Source organism: Scardinius erythrophthalmus (genome assembly GCF_964197995.2).
Source record: "Scardinius erythrophthalmus genome assembly, chromosome: 17".
NCBI lineage: Eukaryota > Metazoa > Chordata > Actinopteri > Cypriniformes > Leuciscidae > Scardinius > Scardinius erythrophthalmus.
The window spans coordinates 11,627,052-11,651,099 of NC_138237.1; the positions used below are offsets into that span (position 1 = coordinate 11,627,052).

General features: G+C 38.7%; 1 protein-coding gene and 2 long non-coding RNA genes across 6 annotated transcripts; 1 reads left to right on the top strand and 2 right to left on the bottom strand.

Annotated features, from left to right (window-relative positions):
* Window positions 1-879: 879 nt before the first annotated feature.
* On the top strand, window positions 880-23,369 carry grin1a (glutamate receptor, ionotropic, N-methyl D-aspartate 1a; the record flags this gene model as incomplete). 4 transcript variants are annotated; one of them, XM_081390064.1, is made up of 21 exons in its annotated part: window positions 880-1,128; window positions 3,675-3,809; window positions 4,607-4,783; window positions 7,540-7,602; window positions 8,375-8,472; window positions 9,471-9,592; window positions 11,383-11,557; window positions 11,793-11,937; window positions 12,146-12,232; window positions 12,364-12,499; window positions 13,334-13,461; window positions 13,557-13,721; window positions 13,909-14,027; window positions 14,478-14,590; window positions 14,683-14,831; window positions 14,908-15,065; window positions 15,514-15,675; window positions 15,925-16,034; window positions 16,373-16,518; window positions 19,506-19,616; window positions 23,301-23,369. In XM_081390064.1, the coding sequence occupies 21 exons, from the start codon at window positions 880-882 to the stop codon at window positions 23,367-23,369; spliced, it is 2,817 nt and encodes a 938-aa protein (XP_081246190.1). The 4 variants fall into 4 exon arrangements, with proteins under 4 accessions (XP_081246190.1, XP_081246191.1, XP_081246192.1 ...); XM_081390065.1 differs by lacking the exon at window positions 7,540-7,602 and adding an exon at window positions 19,055-19,081; XM_081390066.1 differs by lacking the exon at window positions 19,506-19,616.
* On the bottom strand, window positions 2,881-4,718 carry LOC308705174. The gene is made up of 3 exons (XR_014031883.1): window positions 4,577-4,718; window positions 3,604-3,814; window positions 2,881-3,049 (listed from the first exon to the last, which is right to left on the bottom strand). It is a non-coding gene; the product is annotated as an uncharacterized lncRNA (long non-coding RNA).
* Window positions 19,147-20,466, bottom strand: LOC308705175. The gene is made up of 3 exons (XR_014031884.1): window positions 19,952-20,466; window positions 19,575-19,855; window positions 19,147-19,250 (listed from the first exon to the last, which is right to left on the bottom strand). It is a non-coding gene; the product is annotated as an uncharacterized lncRNA (long non-coding RNA).
* Window positions 23,370-24,048: the final 679 nt, after the last annotated feature.

Here is a 24,048-nt window from a genome sequence, read left to right on the forward strand (position 1 = left end):
TGTCTCCAAAACCAGTGGGCCTCTAGTTTTTCACATGATTTATATGAGAGCAATTTACAATAATACTAGACCCTTTATTGTATGTACCAAATATGATATCTGTATCAATGAGATGTTTTACATGCTTCATTTGGTCTTTCAGAGGGGCAAAAAACATAATGTTTCAGCGTTCACATTAAATCAACAGTTGACAACTATTTGTAAGATACAGCAGTAACTCTTATTAGATCCATTAAATTGTAAAGTAAATGGTCGGAAATGCTATCGGTGTTATAAATGGTCGACGCGACACTGTCAAAACCACATGTTTTTTTAAACCCGTTTATGCTGTTATGAAAACACACGATTCGCATTTACTCCAAATGGAGGAACAATTCTCCCTCTTTTTTCATTTCACGCATGGACTGTTTGTGACATCGAAGCGTTTTAATTTGAGCACAACGCCAACGCGAGGTGCGGGGGCGCGCGTAAAAGTGCGCGCACAGCTGTCAGCACCAAGGACAGCTCCGCTGCAGAACAACAGCAGCCGACGCGCAAAGAGAAGAGAAGGACGATACGATACGCATCACTGAATTCTGCTGCCAGGCTTCATGCAGTATGTGACTTTCTTGCTCTGCCTGTCTGCAACCTGACTTCAAGGGGGAATTAAGAAAAAGGCTGCAGTGAATGCCGGTCTCTCAGATGCCATCGCCTAAATGAACTGGGCACCATGAACACATCGCCGCAGTGTGTGTGCATTTCGCAACTGGGATTCTAAAAATTGCCACACTGGACATTGCTTTCAATCTCCTCAACCGAATAGCCCCCACACGAGCCTCCGGCAGCGATAACAGGAGAGGATACTGGGGCTCTCCGTGCGCTCTTCTGGCCCTCCACACGATGCGTCTGCTACTGCTGGCTGCGTTGTTCTCCTGCTCCTGCGTGCGGGGCGGCTGCGAGCCCAAGATTGTGAACATCGGGGCCGTTCTGAGCCAGAAAAGATACGAGCAGGTGTTCAAGGATGCGGTCACCCAGGCGAACCAGGTGTACGGAAGGGATAAATTCAAATTGACCGCAATCTCTGTCACTCACAAAGCCAATGCGATTCAGATGGCGCTGTCTGTGTGTGAGGACCTTATTTCCAGTCAGGTGGGATTTTTAGCAACATCGTTGCACTGTGAAACTTCCATGTGGCAAGATCTAATCTTAAATGACATGACTGTAAATGTTGCCTGAGGGGTAAACATGTACATGCAATATGCACCCTTCAGAGTGAATTAATTTATTTAGCTTTCATAAGATGGTGTTTTGAAATGCGTGATATTATACATTACAAGTAGCATTTTTTAGTTATAGAAAAGTGTAGCATTAAATATGAAAATTAGAAAGAGCTTCAAATATACTGATGTCAATTAATAATTTCTAAGCAATTACCGCACTGTAAAAAACTAATTCTATCATCTGACCCTTAAAAATGATTAATTATTATATAACATAACTTATATAATTATATAACATATATAATTATATAAATCAGTTGATATATTAAATAATATTTTTGACTTGAATCAATCCAATTAATTGAAATGTTACCGCATGAAGCGCATTTTTGGGTTAGATGGAAAAAACGTTTTATATATTTTTAGACAAACATTTTTTACAGCATATATTGAGTGGTGTTTTGTCATTTTAGAAAAAAATTGCTGAAAATATCAGTTGATATCATGCATAAGGATCCATTGCTACATATTTTGACCCTTAAAATAGCTAAAATGTCTTAAAATGTAACCTAATGTAGCACCGTTAAGTCATATTCAATAATATTTTTGACTTGAATAAAACCTATATAAATAAATTCGGATGTTACCACATGAAGCACATTTTTCTAGGTTAGTAAACAAAACATTTCTACAGTGTAGGCATTGACCTGTGGAGAATTGCTTGGGCAGTCGAAACTTGTTTTGGATTGTGGCAGTAGATTGAAGCTGCGTAACTCGTTTAGATGTCTAAACAGGACAGCCTGCCAGTTGATGATACACACAGGTCAATAAACCCACGGTGGGAAGAAAGGTTAACGTACTGTAGCTGACCCCACAGAGCTTTGATGTCAGAAATGAGTGAGATGACCACACTTCTCTCCATCCACACTCATCGCCCAGGGCAGCAGCTGCAAAATGAACTAGGTGACGCATGAAAAATCAATGACTGAGTTTCTATTTTCACAGAGTATTACTGTGCTTGATAAAAATAAAGATGGGGGTGGAGAGGTCAACATAGTATCAGTATCTGCAAAGATGTCTTTGAGGAGGATATACAGCTAATGTTCACTATAAATACACTGAACACTAAAGTTAAATATGAATAAACTGCTAAGATTCAAATATTTTTGAGATATACAAAGATGGATGGATAGATACAAATGGATGTATTCAGTTTTGAGGGTTTTTTTTTAATAGCATGCTATAGCCTGAGAAGTGTAAGAGGAGAAACCTTCAAGTACTGCAGTGGCAATGTCCTACATGAAGTGTAAATGGGAGACTTTTTTCACTACTGAATAACTACTGTCACACTCGTGGGAGTAATTCAGCCTGATGCGTTGCTTCATTAAAAGCCTGCACACGCAAAAAATCACATTAAGCGGTTCTGCTTTAAGTGCTCTCTGGGCCGGTGATGTCATTACAAATGTGCTGAGGTGGGAGTCTATCGTCTATCTCAGGGCTGGATACTGCACTGAACAAAAAACGGGGCTGAACATGAATCACTCCCTCCCGTCCTGTTCGCTCTGCCTTGCTCATTCTCTCGCTAATATTCACACCAACCTCCCCCGGTCAACCCAATGGGTGTTCAGCACTCAATTATGTACATACCTTCAACAAATCTGGGGCCGTAAGGTTGTGCGGCTTGTTAGCAGAATGTCAGGATAATTGCTGAATTAATTTGGTTGTGTGAGATTCTTCCATGCGAAACTGCTGTATCGCTCAATCTGTATCGCCTTTGGCTCACTGATGTCTTTGCCCACTCTGAAGAAGAGACATTCTATGACAGATGGAGCCAGTGCCGGAGGGTCTCTCTGGAAATACATAATGTTGCCAAACCTTTTATTCTCGTTGTTTTTCCTTCTCAATACATCATATTATTAAAAAACAAAAATAGCAGTTGCTTTATATTATAATTCTTAATTACTGTTGGTTATTGTTATTTATTGCTGGTCTTATGGTTTATGCAGCCGTTATTTGTGCAATAACAGTGGCCTTTTTTTAGCTGTGCAACATGACGCTCATCTACATATTCTGCTCCACTTTATGGATTGTTTAGGTGAAATATATGTAATTGATTGATTGATTGATTTGGAAATGCAGCATACACTAAGCCCAAGACAAATTTCCCTAAGAGGACAATAAAGTATATTGTATTGTATTATATATGCTGATGAAAACTAATCAAATGAAGTGTATAACTTTAGTACAATTGGAACAAAGCCTCCCTTTTATATATGATAGGCAAATTCCTCTGTCTTTCTTGCTCCAACCAAAGATTCTTCAATCAATCAAATTGTCAATCTGCCTGACTGTGAAGTGATTTATAGATTTAGTCAGAGAATGAGCCCAGATCCATGAGTCATACCTATCACTCCGCTGTGATCCAGTCTTGACAGTAAGTTTGTATTGAAACCAGTTCTGTGATCCTGTTTGCAGGTGTACGCCATCCTGGTGAGCCATCCACCACAGTCTAATGACCATCTGACGCCCACGCCGGTCTCCTACACGGCCGGGTTCTACCGCATACCTGTAGTAGGGCTCACCACCAGGATGTCCATTTACTCAGACAAGGTGGGCTGCATTGAGAGAGAAATTTCAGTATGAATCATTTTGGGTGTTAGAAAAACACTTTTCATACTATCACGAGTTTAATTGCAGCTTGATTGGAAATGATGTGCGTTTAAATATTCTGTTCACAAGTGATATTTACATGCCATTCTGTAGATCAGTGATGGGGGTTTCAGTGACTCTTTCTGCAGGATCTTACGCCAGCAGGTGGCGAAAAGTGACTTTCGTTATGACTTGGTTTCAGATTCCGAACAGATTCATTTGAAAAAACTGATTCATTTAAGAACAAAATAATTGGTTGGCTGCATCCGAAATCGCAAAATTCCCTACTAAACAGAATATGCCAAGAGTAATATATCCAAATTCACAGTACTGATAAAAAAGTAGGCAAAAAGTATCCGGATGACCTACTTCTTCCGGCGAGATTCTGAAGTGTGCATGCAATGGACACTTTACAATCCCATGAGGCCGAGGGAGAGGATTTGTGAATGGCAGTGAAGCGACGCAACTGACGATGGCAGGTCACATGACAATGACAACATGGCGAATGCATTACGTCAGGATTACATACTACACACATTCATCATACTATATAGAAAATATTATTTTTGGCAGTCGCAAAGTAATTAATACATTTTTCAAAATAAGTACCTACTCTAGAGAGTGAAAAAAAATTAACAAAGTGAAAAAATGCCTGTAGTTCAGCAAACACCCTTTTATTATTTTACTAAAATAAAAACAGTGTAATTTTTAAACTTTATGTCTCGCACCTTTCTTCTTATCTCTTATCCTTCTTCCAGAGCATCCATCTCTCGTTCCTGCGTACAGTACCACCATATTCCCACCAGGCACATGTGTGGTTTGACATGATGCGGGAGTTCCGCTGGAATCACATCATTCTAATCGTCAGTGACGACCATGAAGGCAGAGCGGCCCAGAAAAGACTAGAAACTCTTCTGGAGGAGAGAGAGACCAAGGTAAGATCCAGTTCCAGTTCCAGGATTCCCAGTGCGTGCTTGTATGCAGACGTGTGTGTATCAATCGCAAAGGTCTTCTATGTACGTAACTGTTTTACTTTTTTGTCATGTGATCACATCTCTCATGCCATGTTGTAAATGTTGGCTAACATTCTAAAACCAAAAGCATCAGCCATGTCTAATGTGGTCTGATTTGACTAAACGTGCGTTATTTGCTCATTTCATATTGCTTTCGACCATAGTCAAAAACTCCTGTGTCTATCCACAACAGGAGCAAAATGAAAACCATAACCTGGGGCGTTGCAAAGCATCAGTGACTCTTTACATATTTATGCCATTTGTTTATGCACTATTTAAACTGGTATTTTTGTAGCCTTGAGCCGCAGATATAAGTCTATCATCAGTGTCTCATGAGGTGGTTCAAGCTGTGATTGCTTCATACAGTGGTGCATTGTGGGAATTTTACTCTTGCAGAGGTTCTACTCAGTTTCCTTGGGGATGAAAGCTAAATCACCATCCCACATCCCCCCTGCTCGGCGCTGAGGTAATTATTGTTGCCCTCATTGCTGCGAGAGATTATTAACAGTGAAACTATTTAGGTATGGTGCGAATTGAGCAACTTTCCCACAGAGACGTTTCTGGTGCTGGAAGACTGTTGAAATACCACATAGCTGCTTTATTGGAATTTCTTCTAACATTTCTTCTTCTTATTATTATCAGAGGCATCATGAATTTTTTTTCCAAGGGGTCACAAGCTTACTCTTTGTTCTGTAAATATTTAATATAAATATAATTATTCATTTTAAAGCAATTGACCTTACCATGTAAATGGGTGATTTCTGCCACAGCTTTTAAACAAATACCTTTAATGTACTGTGCCATTTACTACAACCTGAAAACATATTAAAATATTCTAAAAAAATAAATACAAAAAAAACCACATATATATATATATATATATATATATATATATATATATATATATATAACATAATATATATATATATTAGGAAGATGCATTAATATATGTATATTTCTTAAAATATACTCTTTTCTTATTCATATTTCTGTTCGTAAATTATTAAACTTGATTTGTATTTGTCTTTATTTCTCTTCTTCTATAATATGTTAATTTAAAGCACAGATGTGCTAAATAAATCCATTTGCCTTGTCTTGCCTAGGTTTTTATCACATTTTGTAGTTGAGTCATTAATAGGAATGACTCATTGCTATTTATTATGCATGAAAAGCTTCTGCTTTTTGACTTACTTCAATGCAAAATTATGTTTGATTAAGGCTTTGTGAAGATAAAATCACAGTAATTCACGTCATATTTTAGTGGGTCCTTTTCATGTGTGCTGCAGTCGGGAGAAGCCGTACACACTGGAATGAATTTACATTTTTATAAGACCATTAAAAAAGCCCACCAAGTGTTCGCAGGAAAACATTATTCCAGATATATTATTTAAACAATGTACATGTTAAATTTCTTTATGCTTCTTTTATTTGGCCTTTTATGCTCTGCTACTGAAGTTTTAAATTGCCTTCTGAACTGACTTATAGAATAGTTTCTTTAACCTGCAGCCATTTTGTGGTGCTTGTATAATGTGCTTTTCTATCAGGCTCTCTTTTTTATTAGAGGTGCAACTCCATTTTAGAATTCAGAACATCATTCTCTCTAAACTTTCAGGAAAAAAGATTGTGGTACAACACTTTGTCCCTGGGAGAGTACATTAAAAGATACATCTCTGTACCTGATATTAATATGTACTCTTTAGGGTTAGATTAAGCACAATGATGTATCACTGATACAAGAAACTAACGGTGTATTTTTAATCGTACTTCTGACCTCTTTTCTAATTTATGTGCAAAATTGTAGCTCCAGATATCATGGTATAGTTTTGGTCATTTTTCCTCATGTTTGTAATCATAATCTTTATTGAGAATGCAATAACTTGCTCTGAAATGTCAGCTATTCCTCTAAAGTTACTTACGCCGCTTGAGTTACTGGATAATAACCAAATAGCTAAAGTTTTAGCAACACCAATTCGCATAGACTTATAGAGAGACACTGTGTTTTCACCTTTCTAATTTCCTTTGAGGTGCCATAATGAGCAAATGCCACGACACACATATAGGTCATGCATAATTTCAGAAGCTTGAAAGGCGAATCGCATGAGAGCACATCAGGCCTATCGCGCTATTCGGGCAGTGTTGTGTGTCTATGCAGGGGAGGTTTATTTATATCACTGCAAAATGGCACCGTTTGAGCCAGGGTTTCCCCCCGAGACCACTGCCCTCAAAAAATACAGCAACTCAAGATGGTGCAGGAGAAAAAGGTCATCTTAGTGAGCTTCTGCAATCATACAGCACTCAGAAATATCTACATTATTATTGAGCCATTTGTTAACTTGGCAGCCTGTCACAGTAGTCTGTCATCTTAATTGAATTTAAAGTAACGTCACATGAATAATTCGGTAGGCATTCACACACTGCTGCAAGCAGTTGATCTGGATTGATGGAAACGCACCACTTGGTTCCTTAAGTTTGTAATGTTGTTGCAATTTGCCATTTCTTGGTTTAGGTCTACGATCTTGTCACACGGTATATGATGTTTTTTGCAAGTCCCAGTGTTAGGGATTCAAATTTGGAGCAGAAAAGTGAAAATTTGTTGGTTGCTTTACTGCCCACCATTTTCAACTGTTTATAATATTCTTCTGTGTCTGCATATTTTCTCTGTGCACATTACTCATCAGAATAAAAAAAGGAACTATGAAAACCAAGACCAACTGTCCTATGACAACAAGAGAGGACCTAAGGTATATTTGCATGGTCAATGCACGCCGCCCTCCAAAATCTCTAAACGTAGCTACTAGAAACAGCCCAAACAATCACCGGCCAACCCAGAAATGCCCTTCTCTTGGTAGCACGTGTTTCTTGTTACGTTGAGAAGTTACTTTTCCCTTTTTTATGATTTAAATAAAGAATGGATTTCTTTTGAACGATTATTTCCGTTTAAAAAAAATTAAAACGCTCCGCTTCTTTCATTACCATTTTTTCCTTCTTAATAAAGGATGATGCATGACTCAGAAAAAAAAAAAAAGCAATTCCATTCCTTTGTGGAGATCCGATATTTTGGGACTCAACACTCTCTCAGATTCTACTTCCTATTGCAGCATCCCCTCGTTGCTCTTTTTTTCTCAACTCTTTTTCTTTGGGGAAATGACGTCCTCTCACCTGTCACTCCCCTTTCCACCTGGTTTTAGTTTCCGGTTGCATCGGTCTCACTCCCCGAAACCTCTAACATGCACGTCCTTTCTCTGAAGCCTTGATAACCCTCAGTTTGCATGCGACAATGCCGAAGTTTTTTTTTTTTTTTTTCAAGCTTTTTTATTCTTTTATTTTTCATTTTGAAGCAGTTTTCCTGGAACTCTATAATTTCCCCCCTTTTCAGTCCCTCTCCCCCCCCCCCAAAAAAAAAAAAAAAAAAAAACAGAAACAACCAAAACAACCAAAAGTGCTAAATGAGGCAGCATGGTTCAGTTATGGAAGTAAATAGCCTCTTTGACTGATTGTGTACCCCAATCTCAGGCCGAGAAAGTGCTTCAGTTCAACCAAGAGACTAACTTAACTGCTCTGCTCCTGGAGGCCAAAGAGCTGGAGGCTCGAGTGATCATTCTCTCAGCCAGGTAAGAGGTTTACCGCATGATGTTATCTCAGCAGCCCGCCAAAATCTCTGCAGCTCGCTCTTCACTGTATAATTACCTGCAAAAGAGTATAATGAATCAGAATGAGTCATCCACATATTTATTATTCTTTTCACCCTGCTGAATAGACCAGCATATGTTTTGGCTGCGTGTGTTTCTAAAGGGAATGTTCAAGGTTCGATACAAGAAAAGTTAAATGTACAGAATTTGTGGCTTGATTTTTATTACCACAAAAGTTTGTTCCAATGGTTTCTCCTTTTCTTAACCTCTACCCTTTTTTGTGTCAAGTTATATTCAATTTTACAACTTCATTGTAGGGTGTTTATAATGAACTAAAACTATTAAAAACATTTTTGTTCATTGAAATAAAGCTAAAAGAAAATAAAATATAAATATGAGATGGAAAAACTAAATGAAAATTAGAAATGGCAACTAAACTGAAATAGGTTTAAGCTGAAACACTAAAATTACTAACTGGGAATAAATAAAAAGCTGATTTAAAATTAAATGAAATAAAAATGTATATGAAAACTGAAACAAACAAAAAAAAGCTAATTCAAAATATTAATTAAAACTATAATGTATATACAGTGAATAATACTAAAATAACACTGCTTTTTTGCTATGAGAATATATTGCCTAAAACCCTAAAATGGCCTACTTATGGCTAAAATAATACCAGATTTAATAGATGAGTTCATGTATAAGTAAGTGATTTTATAAATAAGGAGTACTAACAAATTGGCCCATTTACTTCCATTGTCTGTGCCTCACTCTATCCTTGATTTTTTCAAATCAACAGCAAAAACCAGCACAAAAACAGTTCTACCCAGCTGGTCTTTTCAGCAGGGTAGGCCTTCGAAAACTTTGAAATAAATAATACTGAAAAGTCAAAACAATGGGTTTACAAAGCAATTTCATACTTCAGTGAGCTTCTCATATTTCTGTCAGCGGTTGTAAACCTGTCTATCTGCCTTTAGTGAGGAAGATGCAGCCGCCGTGTACAAAACAGCACGCTTCCTGAACATGACAGGCTCAGGCTATGTATGGCTGGTCGGGGAGCGTGAGATGTCCGGTAAAGCTTTGAGCGAGGCCCCTGATGGTACGTACTGTACACCCACCTCAGTATAACTGAGACAGAAGCAGAGGAAAAGAAGCCATTTGTCTCAGTTGTTCTTTTAACTTTGACTAGAGAGGTTTTATTGATGTAGCGAGTTGTGAATGTTAGTGTGTGTGCGTGTGTTTGTATATAAATGAACCGTTTAAACATTTAAGCACTTTATGTGTTTAAAGGTTTTAAACGAGTCACTTTAGTTTACACCATAACGGTTGCGTTCTCTGGTTCACATGTACTCATGTTGACCTCTAGAGGTTTAATTAAGAAGTTACCAAAAGTATGTTATTGTCATTAAGTGTTTGTTTTTGTTTTTGTTTTTTTTGCTGAAATTGAAAATGTGTGGTTTTATCATGTTTATTATATTAATAGTCTGACTTTCGCAAATTTATAAAGGGTGTTTTTCCAACCCTCCCTTTGACGTGTTTCTGGTATTGGTAAGCTATAAATAGCCTTTTATGTCCCAGGCACTGCACAAGTAATGTTTTTTTAACCCTCTGGTGCTCTTCTGACATTTTTTAGCGGGCATGTTTTTTTATATATATATCCTTTATCGGAATGGTACGAAACTTGGTAAACGTTTTGGCATTTGCTAGTGAACACAAAAAAAATCATAGACATGATTCGAAAAGGTTAAATTGTCCTGAAATAAATAGTCACATTTGTACTCCTCGCGATCAAAAATACCCGAAATGTAAGGAAAACGAATTTCACCTAGTGGAAACTTCTGGTATTGCGCCCAAACAAAATCTTACTGAAAGCTTATTTTTTGAGATATCAACCTTTTAGAGTAAATGTGTTTTGAGAAAAGACATATTTCATATAAAAATGTAAAATAGTATTTTTGTGCATTTTTCATAACAATAAATGTAAAATTCTATAACTTTTTTAAGTTCACTTTTTAAAACTCTTTTCACTTCAACAATAATCTGCCATGTGTCGTCTTTAAAAAAAGACCAAACTTAAGTTATGCTTAAGTTATGCTAGAAAACATTCAAGATTTATGACAGTTTAAGTCGGAATAAAAAGTGAACAAATGGATAATAACTACAGCATAAATGAAACATATTACTATAAAATCCCTTAAAAATACAAAATATGAAATAAAAAAACATTATCAAACTAAAATATAGTATTCATTTAATAGAAAAAAAAAAAAAAAGATCTGTAATTTTTGACCGCCACACGAAGAGCACCAGTTCACACTACTGTCATTGTTTCTCCCAATACACTTGCTCACTTTTACCCTTGCAGTGTTTTTCTTGTCTTTGTCCACACTTAAACATTTGTTGAGTCTTCACGGTAAACTTTTGGAGATCTCTTACAGAACTGGATCTTATCCCTGCTCCAATAAACAAAAACTCAGCTGAAGTTGGATTTAAATATGAAGTATACCTTAATTCTAATATATTTAATCAATCACTGTGTGTTAGTGTCTCACTAATTGGACAGGACTTACCACCGTTTGGGAGAAGGTGTCGTTAGTGTGATTAGTTCAGTCAATCCAACCTCAAGGGTCAAAGCTTGCATTTTGGGCAAAATGTCTCAAGTAACATACAGTACCTGTGAAGGACAAAAATATTAATTTTACATGCTGACTCTAATTGGCTTAATCTACCAGTGGAAAAAATTTGACAAAACATGATTTGACATCTGATTTGAGAGTCATTTACCCATGCTGGCTCAAAGGGCGACCCTATGGGTTTTTTGCATTGGAAAGGGTTCGTAAATGTCAAGGGTGAACAGCTCACTGCTTCATTTTTGACGTCAACACATAGGGCTGATTGGCCTCCAGCTCATCAACGGCAAGAATGAGTCGGCACACATCAGCGATGCCGTTGCTGTCGTAGCCCAGTCAATCCAAGAGCTCTTTGAGAAAGAGAACATCACAGAACCTCCAAGGGGCTGCGTGGGCAATACTAACATCTGGAAGACCGGGCCACTCTTTAAAAGGTCAGTTCTACTAAACAGCTGACCTGTTTATTTGATTTTCTAGGATTTGTTATTATTTTCCTCAATGTCCGGCTTGAGGGGGCATCCGCCTCATTCTTTGATGGGTTTTGACAACCACAGGCAGATGTTCAATGTGATCTAATGCGCTGTCACATCACATGATATTTCATCTATGCAATTTTTACATACATATACAAAAAGTTACTCACATGTCAATTCTGGCTGCACTTCACAGGGTATTGATGTCTTCTAAGTACCCAGAGGGCCTAACAGGACGCGTCGAGTTCAATGACGACGGAGACAGAAAATACGCTCATTACAGCATTCTCAACTACCAGAAGAGCAGACTGATTCAAGTCGGCATTTACAATGGAACACAAGTACAAGTCTTCTTTCACAGTGTTTAATTTATAATTTCATGACATGGGTCCTGAATCATGCATTAGTTCCTGTGAGACATACAAAAAACTCTGTAATGGCACTTTTGGAATCTATATACAGGCAAATTATTTTAGATTAGAGGATTGAACAAAGATTATGATTATGACAATAAACCTGTTAATTATCAACTATAACTATCTTCATTAGGTGGTGATGAATAAGCAGAGGAAGATCATTTGGCCTGGAGGTGAAACAGAGAGACCGAGAGGATTCCAGATGTCTACTCGATTAAAGGTATAGAGTTTACTTTGTTTGTTTAAAAACGTGCAAAAAAAAAATTAGGGCCATGAATCAGAAAATTACCTGAATGCTTGATATATGTTTAATATAGGAAAACTGAACAAAATCGCATCCATCTTTTGCAGATAGTGACCATTCATCAGGAACCCTTTGTGTATGTGAAGCCAACTACGCTGGAAGGGACCTGCAAGGAAGAGTACACACCTAATGGAGTCTTAATTAAAAAGGTGATCTGCACTGGACCAAATGAGACCATCCCAGGTAACCCATCAGGGACGTTTATATTGTCACTGTGCTTTTCTACATCCGCCGTCTGGAGATACATACTGTACATACATACATATATATGCAGCAGGTATTTATATATGTATGAATGTAGCAAGTGTGACTTGACTGTGGGCATGTGAGTTTGTGTGAAAGTCTGTTTTAAAGCCGATTTTGAGTGTGTGTGTGTGTGTGTGTGTGTGTGTGTGTGTGTGTGTGTGTGTGTGTGTGTGTGTGTGTGTGTATTTTACATTGTGAGCGTGTGACTATTTCTGCTTGATGCAAAACGTGTGTGCATGTGCTGGATGTTTGCAAACTATGTTTGTGTGTTGCTTGGGCTTCCATCGTAGCATTCTGCTTTGCGTATAGTGCAAGCTGTGGGTATGCCTTGTGTTGTAGTCTAGATAAGCTACAGGTAAAGTGTGAAAGTCAGTATGGAAGGATTGTACTTCTTTTAGATGCTCCCATCTGGCTATTGAGTCATTCTGACCACAAGAGTTGCGGCTACTTCACTTTAATTCAGCCAGTACCATAGATGAATTGACAAAATTTATTCGCAAAGCTTGTTAATATTTTATTCAGTTATAATTGTAAAACAATCTATGACTGGCTGAGTAGCAGAGCGAAAGCTGTATTAGGAAATGGAATTGATCAGACCTCAATGCTGTCTAACAGTTGAGAGCACTGCTATCTAAAAGAGAAAGACAATCTCTGAATAACTGAGTGCATTGGGGTGAGTGGAGTAAGAGTGGTGGGCTTTCAAAATATAGACTTTCCTCATGTAACTTTATCAGATGGAATGAAATTTCACTTTTTCTGGTTTGGTTACAGGACGCCCAATTGTTCCCCAATGTTGCTACGGATTTTGCGTTGACCTTCTGATCAAATTGGCAATGACCATGAACTTTACTTATGAAGTACACCTGGTGGCAGATGGAAAATTTGGAACACAGGAAAGAGTAAGTATACTTTCCTATTTTGTCAAGTATAAGCAACCTGATTATCATATGAAAAATTCACACAACAACTTTCTATTTATCATTCGGTGGCATAGGTAAATAACAGTAACAAGAAGGAATGGAACGGCATGATGGGTGAGCTCCTGGGTGGCCTTGCTGATATGATTGTTGCTCCCTTGACAATCAACAACGAACGAGCCCAGTACATAGAATTCTCCAAGCCTTTTAAATATCAGGGACTGACTATCCTTGTGAAAAAGGTACAATTAAACTACTCAAACTACCACACACTATCTGTGTTTTCATTACAGATCGTCAGTATAACACAGTTGAAAATAGCAGCATTGGTAGTCACCACTTATCGTATTGCTGGTACCTACCAGAGCAGGTGTTGAGTGAATGGAATGTGCTAAATGTATGTAAGTGGCCATGCAATGTGTGTTTCAGGAAATTCCTCGTAGTACACTGGACTCGTTTATGCAGCCATTTCAGAGCACATTGTGGCTACTGGTGGGTCTATCGGTACATGTGGTGGCGGTGATGCTTTACCTACTAGACCGGTTCAGGTACAACAAGACATTGGGTTGAGAGTGTTGCTAGCTGTTCCATGTGTGTTCATAGGGTGCTGTGTGTGTGTGTGTTGTTTGTTCTGTCTTTTTAGGTAGTTTGTTTCACTCATTGGGATCATGTAGCACCTTTGTTTCAGGATGTCTCAACAGTACATGAGAGTGCTGAACACGTTTCATTGTTAGTGTCGCCATGGAGGTGGGGAAGGTTGAGTGGCTGCACTATGTGAGCCTGTTCTCTTTTCCCTCTCTTTCTGTCTTTTCCTGTCTTCTCTCTGTCTCTTTGCTTTGCTTCCACGGCTTTTGTAATTCTCTCTATGGTACTGGCAAGTGCTAAGTGAACCAGAAACCAGAAATTGGTTCTCATTGGGATACTGAAAAGACTTCTTATGTGTTTCTTTTACCTATTTTCTTTCTGATCATGTTCACTGTTTCACCTGGTTTTTCCAGCCCATTTGGAAGGTTTAAAGTAAACAGTGAAGAAGAAGAAGAGGATGCCCTCACCTTATCTTCAGCTATGTGGTTTTCCTGGGGCGTCTTGTTGAACTCTGGAATAGGAGAAGGTGTTGTGAAAGTCAGACTTTGCTTCTGGTCATGTGAAATTAAACAAATCAATTTTATTTGACATATGTTTGACTACTTACATGTTGTCCAGGTGCCCCACGAAGCTTTTCAGCGAGAATTTTGGGAATGGTGTGGGCTGGCTTTGCTATGATTATAGTAGCATCTTATACTGCCAACCTGGCTGCCTTCCTGGTGTTGGACCGGCCTGAGGAGCGCATCACCGGCATCAATGACCCAAGGGTACGTTTCTCTAAACACTTGAAGTACCAAAGTAAAGCTTTCTAAGATGTATACAGTAAGTTTGCATTTTTTCCAGCTAAGGAACCCATCAGACAAGTTCATCTACGCCACAGTAAAGCAGAGTTCGGTGGATATTTACTTCCGGCGACAAGTTGAGCTGAGCACCATGTACCGCCACATGGAGAAGCACAACTATGAGAGCGCCGCTGAAGCCATCCAGGCTGTTCGGGACAAGTGAGTCCCTGCTGGGTAGACACCAGCAGATCTGGCCTCACGGTCAGTCAGTCAGTCACACAGTGTTGAGGGTCCTGGGCCTGTAGGTCTCAGGTATATAAATCAGTGCCAGAACTTGCTGCACTAACCTGTGACCCTGGCCCATATCCCTTCTCACAAGAGGCCCGGCTATGTGCCACACATAACATATATTAACAATAAGCTAAAGAACAACTTTTTCAGGTTTTCAGCAAAAACGTCATTGAGGGAATCCAATGGGGGACAAAGCTCCACTCGTCCGGCATTGGATTTCATTTGCCTATGAGGTTGCAGTCTAGTTTTCTGGTAACACAAGTCGCACAAGAGGGGTGGGTGGGGGCGGGTGCCTCGAGTGTGTTGTTTCTCACTGTACTGTTGCACCGTAACCCCCCACCCTTCCCGTCCTCCTCCCTTCCCCCTGCCCCCACAGCAAGCTGCATGCTTTCATCTGGGACTCTGCGGTGCTGGAGTTTGAAGCCTCGCAGAAGTGCGACCTGGTGACCACGGGAGAGCTGTTTTTCCGTTCGGGCTTTGGCATAGGCATGCGCAAGGACAGCCCCTGGAAACAGAATGTGTCCCTGGCTATTCTCAGGTCTGTCCCAGCCGAAGCAGCATATTATATGCTTCTGTATAGTTTTATGTTGTATAAAATCTCATCACTGGACACTTAATCATCTCTCTCTGTGTATTTCCCCTCTTCCATCCCTGCTCTGTATTCTGTGTGCTTGAACATATAAGTGTTTGTGCTAGTGGTTACTTTGTGGGATTTATCGGTACTTTCTCCCAAAAGCAACTTAGTAACTTTAGAACTTCTCTTCCTGCTCTCCACCACCCCTTGCAGTTCCCATGAGAATGGCTTCATGGAGGACCTAGATAAAACCTGGGTGAGATACCAGGAGTGTGACTCAAGGAGCAATGCCCCAGCCACACTCACCTTTGAGAATATGGCAGGTATGGTCCATTTAAGGTACAGAGAAACCTAAAAGAGATTGGACAAAAAAGGTACAGTAGGTAATGTATTGGGGCCTTTTTTTGTCCAATGCTTTTAGTTGTTGTTTTATGCTCACCTATGTTGGTGTTCACATTTGTAACAAACTCATTAACCTTTAACATCCATCCATTTTGCATGGTTTTCAGCAGCAGGCCCTAAGTATATTCAGTATGGGCAATACATGTAGGATTCCATCACACAGAGGCTCCATCCCCTCCAGCTCCTCTATGGGTTGATTCGAAGAGTACTGTGTCTCCGTTAATCGTCTGACAGTCTCCTTCATCCCTCTCATTCACAGGTGTCTTCATGCTAGTTGCTGGGGGCATTGCAGCAGGGATCTTCCTCATCTTTATCGAAATTGCATACAAGCGCCATAAAGACGCCCGCAGGAAGCAGATGCAGCTAGCCTTTGCGGCCGTCAACGTTTGGAGGAAGAACCTACAGGTAAGGCAGCTCTCTCCTACAACACAAGCGGTAAAAAGAAGGGTGAACATGAGGGAATGACCTCCCAACAGACTTTTGCATAAGAACTACTTTTTGTACAAGGGCTTTAGTTCACAAGTTTTTCATACATAACTTTGCAAAAAACAAATCCTTGGTTGCACTGTTAAACAGATCTATGATGGCACTGTTTGGTGTCGTGACCAAAGGTGGACGATCTTACGTACATTGCGTGTTCCTAGGCTTCTAAAAGAGCCAACAAAGAAAAACTTCCCTCTTTCCCATTTTCATGGCTGGTCTAAGATTGTCTAGGCTGCTCTGGTTCAATCAGCCTCCTTCTTCTTATCTGTACCAACAGGACAATAAGGAGAGCTCAGGGAGTCAAGCTGTGGGTGCGGCTGGGACTCCATCTTTAGTATGTAAAACAAGCTGATCCGTCTTGTTGCCACGTCATCCTTGCTAAGCGAATTAGTATATTTAAAATTTGCTGATATGCTTAGTTCATTAAAATATGAAGCTGCTTTCATGGCATGAACCACTTAAATGCTTCAAACCACTTTGCGTATTAAAGTTAGATAAAATAAAAAACCCTGAAGATAATGTAGACTGCAAAATTAATGTGTACAATATTAAAAAGTTAATGTTGATTAAGTATACTATTAGCGTACGTCATCAAGCTATACTAAAGAGAACAGACCGCTATTAAGAAAACAGGACAATGTCATCATTAGCAACAGATATCCCAGCCCATACCATTAAATACAGTGCAAGTGTTGACGTAAAACATATTATCGAAGCCAATATTTCAAAAGCCTTATCCAGCATAAATCCATGCTATAGTCTAACACAGTCCATTCGAAATGTCTGCTACAAACTCTTGCTCACCTGTGTGTCCTTTGAGGCCAATGTCTTCTAGTGGGAAGTCCTGGGAGGTCTTCCCAGTGAGACTGTGATATTTGGTGAGGGGTGGGCCAGTGGGATGGGGACTGGGCAGAAGTACATTGAGGCTGTGAGAGCCTCAAGCTGCTTCTTTATTCAGAGTGACAAAAGGTCAGAACTGCTGCAATAGAATAAACAGCAGTGGAAGTGAAAGGTAAGATCACAGTCTCTTGTCTTTGTGAACAGGTCAATTTACTATCAATGTCTGTCATCTGCCTCACACGTATAATCGTCTCTGTATGTACATGCATGTAGGCTCTTATGCAGAAAGGTCAAGCGTACATAAACTACAACAAAAAAACATTTGGAGCCTTGATGATCTATGCCTGATAAAAGTGAAGGGTTAATATTAAGCTATCACTAAAGTTAGTTTGTATGGATCATTAACAGAGGCGTATTAGAATGGTTTTGTCAGCTATTCCTTTCTGCATAAGAATTTACACAACTTTTTAAAGGAGATATCTTTGAGAGCTTGCGTGTGTAAAGGTTATAAATGTTTTGTGTGTGTACTTCAATATGAATGTTCATATCCAAATACCCCATTTGCACTTCTGTGTACTGCACCTTCATACAGGGATCTGCGTGTAACACACACACTGCACCTCTGAATAACCTGCCCAATTTGCAGTTTTGTCCACTGGGCTGTTTTGTTGTCATCTTAAAAGCACAGAAATATCAAAAACATGCTGCCCACAATTCAATGGTTAATGGTTGTCTCTTGGAGCAGAGCCCATTCAGAAGTGCACTGCCTTCAGGAAAATGAGAAAACAAAAAGGAAACACTGAAAAAAAGGACGATGCGAAACTAAATAAAGCGTAAATGTGCTCTCATGAGATACTATGTCGAGGCTTGCAGCCAGTTATGTGTCTCACTGTGCCGGTGGTCTACATTGGTCCAGCATGCTAATGCTCAGACAGTGCTCTGACAACAGCCAAATGGGGCTTTTTGCTGTTTCTTTTTTTTTTTTCTTAGTGAAAAGCATAAAATTGATGCAGGACACACAACAGTGTGTTTCGCATTGTTCTTAGACCGCAACGACATAGTGGTAAGTCCCAAAGTGGGAGATTTTTAATTAGTAGCAGGGGTTGAATGATTTTCATTTTAAAGGGCCAAAACAAAGGTGAAGATGATCCTGAGAGTCTTCCATCAGCCAAAGTCAACTGTATGCTTGTCCACATTTTGCTTACTTTATCCATACACTTGCTCCTACCGCCCTCTGCATGAGTCTAAATGAAATTCACACCGCGCTTCTCCCAACTCTCCGATAACCTGATGCAGTACGTCCCTTATGTGTGGTGTGAATTTCCGTTATACCCTACAAAAAGTATAACGCTAAAAGAGGGTTCTTATAAGTATTCATGTATTGATCAGTATTATTTCATATCCTGTGCTCTTTTGGCATTTTATTGGTTGCTGTACTTCCCTATAAGAGTGTTGTTTTGTTTTGTGATATTACAGACTGCTTGGCTTTGATGTCATTATTTCCTCAGCAAGCTCATTTTGCTGCCTTCTGCTTTTGCTTATGGATCTTAAAGTCATATGATCTTTAAAGCAAGTGGATAAATATTTATTTATTTTTCTTTTTTCCTCCCCAATGCAGCCCTCTTCCTCTGTAGAGACTCAGGATGTAAGAATACCTTAATTCGACCTTTTCTTACACAAACACACCCAGTCTTGTGCATTACCTTAGTACCATTTGTAGAGGCCAGAGAGTAGCGGTGTGGGGCACCTTTGTTGGACGGTGGGAGGGAAGGGTCAAAAAGGTCCTAATCTTCTTCTGTGCCTAAAACCATAACCTGTTAACAGGAAGTATTTATGAAACAGCACAAAACAGATGCCAAGGAAGATCATTTGAAATTCCTGCCACTCTTTGCAACCAAATCTGTTGCATTCTACCAATTCTCTTTATGTCAAACAAGTCTGACTTCCATTCATATTTATAGATTGTTGGGTTTAAGCTAGTTAATCATCGGGGAATTAAGGGATGTGGTTTTGCCAGTTGAAAACCAGCCAGAGAACATGAATAATTGTTCTACGTATATTTATTTTAGGATAGGAAAAGTGGTAGAGCAGACAGCGACCCAAAAACGAAACCCTCTTTTAGGTCCATCAGTACCAACCTGGCCTCCAGCATCAAGAGACGTAGGTCCTCCAAAGACACGGTAAGGAGGTTAAGGAATGGCATCTCTTTTTACTCGACCGGTCTCTCTTCCTCTTTCTTCGTCTGTCTTTCTCTCGTCCTATTCTTCCGCTCCTCTCTCTGTATCTACTTTCTCCTGTCTTAAATGACATGTCATGTCTGAAACCAAGAGAGCCGCATTTCTCTCTGGTTATTCCTCCATTCCTGGCGCCACGGCCACGTGTCTGTCAGTCAGTCATCGAGTCACCATCCAGACCCCATCTGTCAGTTAGGATTTAAGAGCATAGCCATCCTTAAGAGTTAAGCTGAAAGGTTTTTAAAACCCAATGATGTCAGAATCAGGGAAAAAGTTCTAACCTAAGAGCTGTTCCAAGAGGAGGGGGCGCTGCACAATTCCTGATGTTTCTGGGCTGCTTCTCTCCCTTTTGCAACCTCTGGATGTGGAAGCGTGTGTTAGTGCGGGTGGACGTGTGTGCCTCTTTTTGGTGGGATGTTGTGCGTATTTGTGTTTCTTGTCCGCAAACCTGCCTGACGTGATTGATATCATGAACAGTCAAATCTTGCAATGTTTGTTTCCCCGACGGCATGCTTTCGTGTTGTGGTGTTTGATCAGAGCAACCGATCCCATGCGGAATAACGTTTTTTTTTTTTTTACAGCGGAACTTCCCTTTCAGAGTTTGGAATCATCAATTAACAATGATTTTCTTTTGTACAACTGTTTTGTTTAAGGTCCTAACAAAGTTTATTTCAAGGAATGAGAATTTAAATGGAAGATTCTGTCATCATTTACTCACCCTCATGTTTCACCAAATCTGTATGATTTTCTTTCTTCCATGGAAAACAAAAGGAGATGTTTAGAGGGATGTCTAAGTTGCTTTTCTCCATTCAATAATAGCAGCTTTAAAAGGGATAAAAAAACAATTTATGTGCTATATTCCAAGTCTTATAAATAAGTCACAAGACATGCTAAACTAATGTCGTTTGATATCAATGACATAAAACCTGGTGTGACGAGCAAGGTTGGATTTAGGCATGAATTAAATTTGAGGGCTATGAAAAACGTTCAGCGAATAATGGCTCAAATTTCAGTCTGATCCTCACACAAAATTGTGTGCTTTTAGAAGATTTGGAATATAGTGCTAACCACAAAACTATGATAAATTATTCACTACATAATAATTAATATGACTATTTTTTAAATAACTTAAAATAATAAATGAATGTGCTGCCATGGTTAAACCTTTCCAGTTATTGAGACAGTTCTAAACACAATGGATCCTTATACTATGAATTGGTATTTATACTAAATACTAGACAAAATCTATTTTCTGTTTGTTTGTTTTTTTCTTTAGCACTAAATTGCAATTTTTCTCACATTTTGTTTAGGAATTATGTTACATTTTTTCCCCTTTTGAATGTTTAAGAATGGGGAAAGTGGGGTGGGGTGGTGAACGGTGAAGAGAAGGCACAGCAATCCAGAGTAACCATCCACAGTGTTTAATTCATCCTTTTATTTTTTGATATCAGTGTCGCCTCTCTTTCTATATAAGTGGATTTATATGGATTTATAACTGTCGACGTCCCCCACATGATGTACATGCTACACAGCCTCTCTCTTCCTCTGCAAGCATGCAATATATCTGTCGTAGAAGTAGAGACGTGTTTTGGTTGCCTTAGTAGAAGTAGTTGCATTTATTTGTGGTAGTGATGATACACACACTTTTTGTCTCTTTTGCTGATTCACTGTCTCTCACCAGGGGGCACTGTGGGCTTGATTTGGAAGTGCCAACAGCAAGCCTTCTGAGTGAACATAACAAGAACTCTCTCATTCTCTCTAAGGCGTGCTAAGGGCATTCTTGATGCAACACCAAGGAAGAAAAAAAATAAATGAAAAAGCCTCCCGGTGTCATCTGTAGTATTGCTGAATACATCTATTCTGCAATACGACAATGATGATTTTGACAATGAGAACCTTTGCCTTAAGATTTAGCTTTTAGAGTTGTTGCATCATATTTTGAGCTTTTATGCTTAATTATTGGCAATGCCATAGCAATAAAAAACAGTAAGCTATAAAAGAGGACACATGCTATAATTAGTATGGTACATTTTAAATGCATAATTAATATGCATAACTGTTTATTTAAAAACTTACACCCAAACATTGCATGTGTCCTTGGTTTTTGCAGAACAATTTTGTTATTTTTTAAAATGTATAGCAATCTGAAAGTCTTCGCTGCTGCTTTTCCATCAATATATGCATTTTTTAATGTAAATGTATTCCTTAGGTGTGTACATATTATATTTACTTCACATTTAGTCAGTCTTGATTAACAGACTGCAAAACGTGTGTCACTTACATCTTAACCAAAAAAAGCTCTCTGTGCCTCAGTTTCACAGTGTGCCACAGCAAGGAACAGAATTAAAAATAAATAAGAATTAAATAATACGGTTAGAGCAAAACACTTTGCTTAATCAAAATGTCCTTGCAGTTGCAACATGGCAAGCCTCACTGAGAGACATTTTATAGCTTACAAAAACGGAAATTGAAAGCAAAAAATTTTTTGTTGTGGAAATTGCCTTCTGACTGGGCACCTGCATGCCATTGAGTGTTTTGCCAACTCGACACTGCAGATGCCCATGTGAGAAAACAGCTTGTTGCCCTTCTAACACATCTAAGCTTGAGATGAGGAAACAGGAACTGCAACAGAATGAAAATAAATGAAATATATTATAGATATAAATATACAGTGGCCAAAAAGTATTTAGACATTTAAGCCAAATTGAAATATGTATTAATGTCATTGCATTAGACAACAAAATACTGCATGAAGGCACCTGGTATGTATTCCTCAACAAACTCTTAAGTCAAATATTTTACTTTTTTAGGTTTTAAATTATAAATAAAACAAATGTAACACTGTTCGAAACAAAGACAAAAAGTATTTGGACAATTTCTGGTTGTCAACAATTGAACCAACTATGTCCAGATAAACTACAACTGTGTTTGTTTACTCCGCTAGGACGTTAGTCTGAACGTGAGGGGAACTGATACTATCCACTAGAAACCACATTGAGCCAACTGGGTTAAAAGCAATTGCAAAAATAGCTTGGCAAAGGTCATTGGTTGGCATCACTGGTTTGCAGATGTCAGTTGGGTTATATTACAGTTGGTTTACATTATATTTAAATTATGCAATGCCATTCATATATATTTAACTAGGTATATCGCAAGTGTCCAAATACATTTTGACTTTTGACCTAATACTGCTGATATAAATAAACACAAAGGTTATTAGGTGACCTAAAAACAATCTCACAGCAGAGAACCTGCTTCCTCTTCTTTGAATATTATTCTAAAAACCTCCTAAGGCAGCAGGATAGCTAGAAGAACACTTCTCCCACATTGTTTCAAATTTTTATAAACCTCCTTGGATGGTTATAAAATATTTAAGTGTTGCGTTCAATTGCAAAACATAGCCTTTAAAATGTGTTCAAGTCCTGGCCTAAAGCCAAAATTGAGCAAAATGCATTGTGATGACATCTTAAGCATTCAATAATTGAGTCCTTGTTTCTGATTTGTATGCTACGTGCTGCCTTAGGGGTTAAGAAGGAAATATCTTTCTGGGATTTTGGGGAAGATGAAAGGTAACAGTCGCACTAATGCTCTCTATCCTGTGTGTTTTCTACCTTGTCTCTCTTTCTACAGCAATTCCCACCCACAGACATTACGGGCCAACTCAACTTGTCCGACCCGTCTGTCAGCACGGTGGTGTGAGGCAGAGAGAGAGAGGGAGAGTTTAACATAAAGACATGTTCATTCTTTAGAGAAAAACAAAATGGAACTAGAGAGGAGCGTTGTAGTACCACTCCTCTAGGTTTTGCACAATGGATCCATCACGAACGAGAACTACTGAGCCACTTCACCTTTATGGAGGTCCAATTTCGGAACTTGATGGTGGACTGAAAGGAATGGCATGACACTGCAATGCACTGGAACGCTGCCAACACACAGACCATATAAACACATAAACACATTCAGCTTGAAGCTAAACTTAGTATACACTATCATCATCATTCCATCCACCAGAACTTCTTCTCTATACATTCTTTATGATTATGTAGAAATATTTCTTATTAGTGATTATTCCTATGTTGATTTAGTGGTTTAAGTATTGTACAGTATAATTTAGAACAAAGAGCAAAACTTTTCATGTCGCAAGGCCGATTCTAAGGCCGCTATTTAATGAATTAACTAGCTGTAGTACGTATAAGATTAATTATATTCATCATATACATATGACTATTTATCTTCTTTAAACCATTTTATTGTTTTACTTGCATTCTGTTCATTGTTTTTTATTCTTTGTCTATATAATCTATAAAGCAAATTGTCAGCCAATCAAGCACATAAACTGTGCTGTTTCAAATATCATTGTCTTTCATATTAATTCTAT